The 7,875-nt window shown below is 45.5% G+C and overlaps 1 protein-coding gene across 1 annotated transcript; it reads left to right on the forward strand.

Moving 5' to 3' along the window:
* On the forward strand, positions 1-7,409 carry CEBPG (CCAAT enhancer binding protein gamma). The gene is made up of 2 exons (XM_032987173.2): positions 1-140; positions 5,289-7,409. The coding sequence occupies exon 2, from the start codon at positions 5,400-5,402 to the stop codon at positions 5,850-5,852; it is 453 nt and encodes a 150-aa protein (XP_032843064.1). The 5' UTR covers positions 1-140; positions 5,289-5,399; the 3' UTR covers positions 5,853-7,409.
* Positions 7,410-7,875: the final 466 nt, after the last annotated feature.

The raw sequence follows: 7,875 nt of genomic DNA on the forward strand, positions 1-7,875 counted from the left end.
TGGCGATTGGCGAGGGGGCGGGTGCAGCGGGAGGGTGTCGCAATCGCCGCCCGCCCGCCCGCCGCACGTTAAAGAAAGAGGCTCGGGCCGGCCCGGCCCCTCCCGCCGCCGCCACCGTCGCCGCCCGCTCGCTGCCACAGGTAAGCGCGGCCGCGCGGGGGGCGGCGGGCCGGGGGGCCCGCGCTGGGCTGGGCCGGGCCGGGCCTGGCCTCGCCTCTCTCCCGCCGTGTCGCGGCGGGCGCCGCGCATGGGAGCGCATGATGCAATCGGCGGGCGGCCCTGGCTCCCCTCCCCTCTCCTCCCCCGGTGAAGTCACGGCTTGGCAGCGCCGGGCACCCCCGCGCCCCGCACGGGCGGGGGAGGCGGAGCAGCGCGGCCGCGGACGGGCGGCCCCCGCGCCCGGGCCCGCCGGGGAGGGCGGTGGCGTCGCCACCGGAGGCCCACGGGAGGAGGGGGGGGCGGGGCGGGGCAGGCCCGGTCCCCGCGGTGGCTCCGGCCCCGTCGCCGGGGGAGCAGAGCGGGGCCGGGCCGCCCCCAGGTGCTGTTGACAGCGGGGCCGGGCGGCCGTTTCGCCTCGTCCTCCGTTAACGAGCGTGCCTGGGCTGAGGGAAAGGTCTGGAGCGGGGCTTCAACCCCGCCGGTGCCGTCCGGCCCGCTCCCGGGAGCGCGCCAGGCCGCAGGGGTCCCGGGGGCTGCCCCGGACCACGATAAAATGCCGTGCTTTAACAACTGGTATTCTTTTCTAGCTCCTCAAAGGAGTTTTGAGTATCTTTACAAATCTTTATGGGTCCCAACAAATTTTTGTAGCTCCAGATGCAACTTTTAAAGCAGACAGATCGAAGAAAGCTTGACGTTGGTTTTAGCTCTGACATCTGGTGGGAAATAGAAGTCATTAAGACAACTCAATACTCCTCTCAGTATTAGTGCTGTGCTGGTTATAATGCCTCTTCAGAATGTATAAAAATTTTCGGATTTAAGGAATTAGTTCATCTTTAGAAATCGCTACCTTCATTATAATTCAAAAGACAGAGTCAAATCGATACCTCCTTCCCTCCTGGCATATGGGATTGTTTGAGATTCTGTCATCAACGCTGCTAGTGCACAATTAAAATACATATTTTACATATTATGAGAACATTTTTCTTAAGGATGTTGGAGTGCATTTTTCTTGTAAGGTGACAGGAAGAATAGATTCTGAGAAAAATAAGACAAAGTGATGTATTCAGCTATAGCAACAGATGATAGGTTTGAGCTACCTAGTCCCCAAAAAGTTGTTGCCTAGCCCTCCGTACGTGAGAGTTACCATCAGCTCTTACTAACTTGCCTGTGAGAGTGTGCAGAAATCCACGCAGGAGTGGGCTCTCCCTTCGCACTGTTCAGCAAACATATGCCTGGAGTTTTAATCTGTCATCATTTGTACGGGGTCATCTGCATTTAGTCAGATATTACCGAGGTATTCCTACTGAAATCAAAGAGAAGGCAGGCCACCTATTGCTGTTCAGACTGGGACTGCTTTTGCATTAGACAAGACAGCTGGGTGAATTTGTGCATCCCGACTACCGATCAGAATCAACACAGTCACATCTCAGAAAAGGAGCAGAGAGAAGCGCTTTGTATTTTTTGCTGCTAAGTAAAGAAAATACTGATTTAATTAACAAAAGACATATTTTTTTTTTTTTGACAAAACAAACATTTAGAAATTTAAGTTTTTGATTTTTTTTTTTTTTTTGTGAAAGCAAAGATAATAAAGGCCTTGATTTGCTTGGTTGGGAGTCTCTGTGGTCCCCGAGGAGTGCTGTCAGTCAGTAAGAAACATCTCTCTGCTTGAGAAGACACCTCTGTGTTAGCAGCTGTTATGCTGTAGTGGGTGGTCAGTTGGTGTCCTGGGTGGCCAGTTGGTGGCCCATGGAGGAAACAAGGCAGTTCTAACTGGCCACTAGAAACACTACCATGTGCTGGGTGGAACCAGCCTAGGGCTGTCACTGAGCTCAAGCTAATGAGCAGCTTTATGGGAACAAGATGCTCGGAAACTCAGCTGGCTCTCCGAGGAGCTGGCTCTTGCTGGGCCGGGGCTATCGCCCATTCACAGGAAACCAACCTGTTTGCGGAGAGGAGCAGAGCTGCTGCGTTTGTGTGGCATGGTGTCTGAGAAACAAACTCTGAGACTCATCTGCCTCCCCACCCTCATGGCCTCATCCAATTACTGTGTCCTTTACCTCACCCTTCTTGAGAGCCCTTTCCATATGTCTCATACATGTTGCCTTTAAATCTCCTTGCAGTATTCCCTGAAGGATGCCCCATAGCACCTGTCACTATCCAGGATATCCTTCCTTCTCATCATTCTGTTGAAAAACTGACAATTGGTAATAGGGATCCAGCCTCCAAATAACCGGGGGGAAAAGTTAGTTTCAGGCCTCAACTGTTACCACTCCAGGGTTATCCGTGATGTAGTACGGTTAGTACTACTTGCTTTGCATAAATATTAGTTGGAACAGGACAAGAATCCAGGTATCATCTCTCTCAGATAAGGCTTCTGATCATCAGGCCAGATAAGAGCATATCTCACTCAAGAAACAGTTATTTCATACAAAATGGGTCAGTCCCAGTGGGAAGGAATTGAGGGAGATCTGTTCTAGCAGGGCTAGAACGCTTGCTTGAGGTGTGACACTAGTTCCTCTGCTCTGCTCATATCTCTGTACTGTCCAACTAAAATCCATTAAAATTCTGTTTAATGGAACAAATAATTTTTCCTGTGAATTACAGGGGAATTTGATAGAGATCTGAAGGGAATGTTAAATATGAAAATAGTTTCGATAGCATAGAGAGAAATAGCACATGGAAGCTGGTGATGTGAAGAAACTTGTTATATGTCGGGTGGGGTGCCTTCAGGGGCAGGAGCCACCCCTTCCTCTGTAGTATCTCATGAAGCACAAAAGGCAGATGGTAAAAATGGTATGGGTTATTTAACTAGGCTGTCCAGGTGAAGTTAGCAAGAACTGTAATGTGTTGAAATAGAGGGGACAGGAAAGCATTCTGTCTAACTTTGAAAAAATGCCAAAAATTCAGTTGTCAGAGGCAATCTAACAGAGCTGTGTAGTCTTTAAGGGCTACAGAAATCCTGTATTTGAACATAAAGCTGAAGACAAAGCCAGTATATGTTCCAAGAGGAGCATATACTTGCATCTTGACTAAAAATGTCTGTGCAGTCACACATGCACAGCTACAACTGGTCCTGCCTGTTTGGTATTTGTGCACAGGGACATCTTGTTAGCTGTATAATCATTTTAACTGCTAAACCAAATTGCTAATTCACTCAGTATCTTAAGATTTAATGTGATTTTCAAAAATCGCTTTAAGAGTTGAAATCGGGAGAATACTAGATACACAGGTTAGGCATGTAAGTATATAGATTCAGCTATATAGATGTCAAAAAGAGTTGATGGTCTCCTTCTGCCTTGAAATACGAAAATGAAAATATTCGTTGATAGGAGGAATGTGGGTGTACTCACACATCTTCACTTATTTTAAGTGAGAAGACTTGGTGACAGAGAATGTTAATTTTGAATAACATTCAAGCTAAACTTACTAGGCTTTTCGGTGAATTTTACTGAACCACACTCTGCAGCTGGATCTTGTTTTGGCTCCCTCATTATGGAAGATTTGCAATTGATTTAGACAGTAGAATTTTAACTTTCTAAATGATGCCCTAGAAGAAGGTAAACCAGCAACTTGGACTTCTGAGAAAAACAAACAAGAACAGTAAACGTCTGATGAACCTGTGAGTTTGGAATGACCGGTGACACAGAGCAGTTCATTTACAAACATCTCACCACATCCATTCATCAGCTAGACAGATGTACTCACCCACCTCTTGTGCTGTCACTGATGCAAGCCATAATCCCTGCCTTGGACACTGCTGGTACGGGGTGGTTAGCACTGCCCACTGCTACCTTCAACAGCGTGCTTCAACAGCAGGTCCTCCTGAGGACGGGCGAGGAGGAAGTTGAACACTAGTGGTGTGATACTGCATGGGTGCGTGTGGCAGAGCATAGGGCTGCACCACTGCACTGCAGTCTGTCTTGGATTAGGATTGTTTTATGCCAGTTAGATAGTTTAACACAAGAAGAAATCAACACTTGTTTCACTGATCTCTGGGCACTTCTGGAGCCTTAGGTAGGTGTTTTAGAACAACCCTGTTGCCCTTCCCCTCTCCCCTCCCAAACTTCCCTCCCAGATATTTAGGAAGTCATCCTGTGAGATGGGAAGAGAAGTGGAGCAGCTGCTAGCCTTGCCAGGGCCATGTCGGCGCAGCAGCTGTGGTGGAGTCCTCCTTGCACCACCAGTAGGGTCAGGAGCAGGCTGACCCCAGCAGCAGGAGAACGTGAGTCAGGTGTGAGGGTGTCCTGCTTGTCAGGCCTGTTTGTCTGCTGGAGAGTGGACAGTGACCAGTGCAGGACCTACAGCAGGGCAACATATCTTGTGGATGAGTCAGCTGTGGCTGCTGTCTTCCTATGGGTGGCAACAGTCCCCTGTCTTTGCCATGTAGTGCTTCACCCCACGTTCCTGTCCCACCTGCTCGTTACAGTACTGTTACAGGCTTAGCCTGTCTTACCTTGCTTGTGGTTGAAGAGGTTCCTTTGATGACGCTCAGTCACAGCCTTCTCAGCACATGACCTTTTCCCACTCAGTACTAGTGAGACCTTAAAACAGTCAACAGTTGTGACATCAAAAGCAAGTACTGTAAGATGATCAAGGAAAGGTGGACAGTCTGAGCACCCTCACTCCAGAGAAAAGAAACTAGGGAGGAATTTCTCTGTGCCTACACCCAGAGGGATGGTCTGAAGAGGACAAGGATCAACTATTCCTGTTGGTCAAGAGTCAGGCTGTTAATAGGTTTAAGCTGCAGAAGGAAAACTCCGGTCTGAAAATTAAGAAAATTATATAACTGGAGGAAAAGTTAGACAGTGGAACCTGTTGCCAAGACAGAGGTTGTGAAACTGGAGATATTCGAGGCTAGGCTAGACATCCATCCATCAGGGATGGCTATGGAATAACTGAATAAAGCCAGTGAACAATGCAAACAGCTTGACTAGATGACCCAGTAACAGTCCTTTCCAATCCAAATACGTTTGAGAGGCTTCTGAAATGTAGTTGGCAGCTTGTCCACTTCCAGTACAGTTGTGATGTGTTCTTGCCAGATGTACCATCAGTACCTTATGCTAAAGCCAGTGATGTATAAGACAGTAGATGAAGTTGGTGCCTTTAATAACATTTTTTTTTCTTACTAGGTTCACCTTGCCCTTAATTCATGTGAAGACCTGTTGGAAACACCTTCTAGAAACGTTAACAGTTTTCAGTCTCCTAATAAATTCTCTTGTGTCCAAGAAGAGCCTGTCCAAATGAGCAAGACATCCCAACAGAACACCGCTACAGATGCGAATGGAGTAAGCGTGATTCACACCCAAGCACACACCAGTGGTTTGCAGCAGGTTCCCCAGCTGGTGCCCGTTAGTCCTGGTGGTGGAGGCAAAGCTGTGCCTCCGAGCAAACAGGGAAAGAAAAATTCCTTTGTGGATAGAAACAGTGATGAGTATCGTCAGCGCAGAGAACGAAACAACATGGCAGTGAAAAAGAGCCGGTTAAAAAGTAAGCAGAAAGCCCAAGACACGCTGCAAAGGGTGAACCAGCTCAAAGAAGAAAATGAACGTTTAGAGGCAAAAATTAAGCTCCTGACCAAGGAACTGAGTGTACTGAAAGACTTGTTCCTCGAGCACGCGCACAATCTTGCAGACAATGTGCAACCTGTTGGCACTGAAACCACCACAACAAATCCAGAAAACAGTGGACAGTAGACACTGCTGCAGCCTTACGAAATGAACTCTCGAGGTGCAGCTTGTCTGCAATGCCCATGCAGTAACCAAGCAAAAAACTGTTCTTCTAACCATCATTTTGTGGAGATTTTCTTCTTTTTAGGTTTAACACTGAGATTTGATACAATTAAACCAGAAACTGCTTAGGGTATTTGTTTTAAATATTTTTCTCCTCTAAAAGATTTACCGAATAAATGCAGATCTAAATTCATAGTTAACAAGGAGCTTAGTATTGAGGAAATAGCATTTTCACAGAAATGTTCAGTTTGCATACTGGGAGGAATCCAACAGGATGGTTCACTGTAGTGTCAGAAATTTGTAATGGGATAAAGTGTCTTTTAAAATAAGACCTTTTAGTATATTTAAGCCCTATGTTTTCTCCATTACATATTACAAAACTGTAAAGGCTCTGTAGGGTGTTGGCTTTCCTGTTTGGTGGACTACTTTAAATCCGTAGAGCAAGTCCTATAAAGCACCATTTAAGTCTTTCCTGTCCAGTTATAGTTAATGGGGAGGGTGTAGTAATAGTGAGCTGGGATACTTACTGATGTTTTCTAGAAAAATAGCAATACACTATGATGCTATATACAGGCAGTTGCCTTGCAAACAGTAAGTCTGAAGCATCATGTACAAGAGGTAAAGCGGCACATTGACAAAGCCTTTTAAGCCTGTGTTCACATTGCTCACATAGTGACAGGGCCTTACAAGAAGAAGATTTTGGTTTTCAGAAAATGTCAAAATACTACAAAAAATCTGTGCTCTGCAAAATTGCATTCTTGCTGGGGTGCAGGTATCAAGGAGAACAAAATGTGCAGCTCGGCTAAGCAACAAAAGGGGTGTTCAGCCAGAATGTATGACTCACTGCTTGTTGACATTCATTTTCATGGCTGTTCAGATTTGCAACCAAGATCTTACAGAAATTCAGTGATTTTAAAAACTAATGGCCCTCATTTAAATAACTGATTCAGTGGAATTTCTATAGCCATCATACAGTTGTGTGAAGGAGTATCTTTAGCCTTGTTTTCTTTTCAGAAAAGTTTTTCTATAGCAACTTTTTAAATGCTAGTGCTAAGTCTTTGCAATGATCCATAATGCAGTTGTATGTACTATATTGAGGATTTAAACAATAAAAGTAAAGCAGGAACTTTGATGTAACCTTAATTTATTTTCATTTTAAAATATTTCATTGACAGTATGGTTGTGTTACATTTAACCTGTGTGTCTGGCTAGTGGATTATTACACTGTCTTAATTTCCCTCCCACACTACTTTTTTCCGTAGATTATTTTGTAGGAAGCTTGTTTGCCTTGTATCTGTACCTAGGAAGAGAACTTGGATATTATCTCTATGAAGATGCTGTTAGAAAATGAAATCTTGAAAAGTTCTTTTTGAATTTAAAACTTTTAATACATGTGGAAAACTTTTATGGATTCTTTTGGATTATGGTAGTCTTTTTACAAAGATATGTTTTTTGGTTCTAGCTGCAGCTTAAGTAGGTAGGGTTGAAATACCAGAAGCTAATAAAAACCTTTTGCTTCTAGTGCTGGCGTCATTCTTCCTCTCCCTTTTCTATTTTCCCTCAAATGCAGAGGTGCCCACCTCAAGCTGTTATCTTTGAGAAATCAGTGCAACAGTCTCCATTCCTGTCTTCCACTCAGGTTTTTACTCATTGGAAAGAATCAGAAACTCATTACAGTTTTGCCTGAAATCCTAATGTAACAACAACAACAACAAAAAGACTGAAAAGGTATTGCAATTGGAGGAGGGGAGGGGCAAGGAGGAGGAACAGAACACCAAAAACAACAAGGAAAAAGATGACCTGAAAGCATCTCATTTGTTACCTGTGCACCTACTCTGGTGCAAAAGGCAGGAACTAGTCTCCTTCCTGGTTGTCTGCTCTGTGAACTGGGACTGTATGGCCCTGTTGTCCTGCAGCTGGTTTGATAGGTTGATGCGGTGTCCTTCCCTCATAACCAGAACAGGGGGCTCCAAATCTATGGTATTTG

The sequence above is a fragment of the Tyto alba genome, unplaced genomic scaffold, assembly GCF_018691265.1.
Source record: "Tyto alba isolate M040663 unplaced genomic scaffold, T.alba_DEE_v4.0 Super-Scaffold_26, whole genome shotgun sequence".
In the NCBI taxonomy this organism is placed as follows: Eukaryota; Metazoa; Chordata; class Aves; order Strigiformes; family Tytonidae; genus Tyto; species Tyto alba.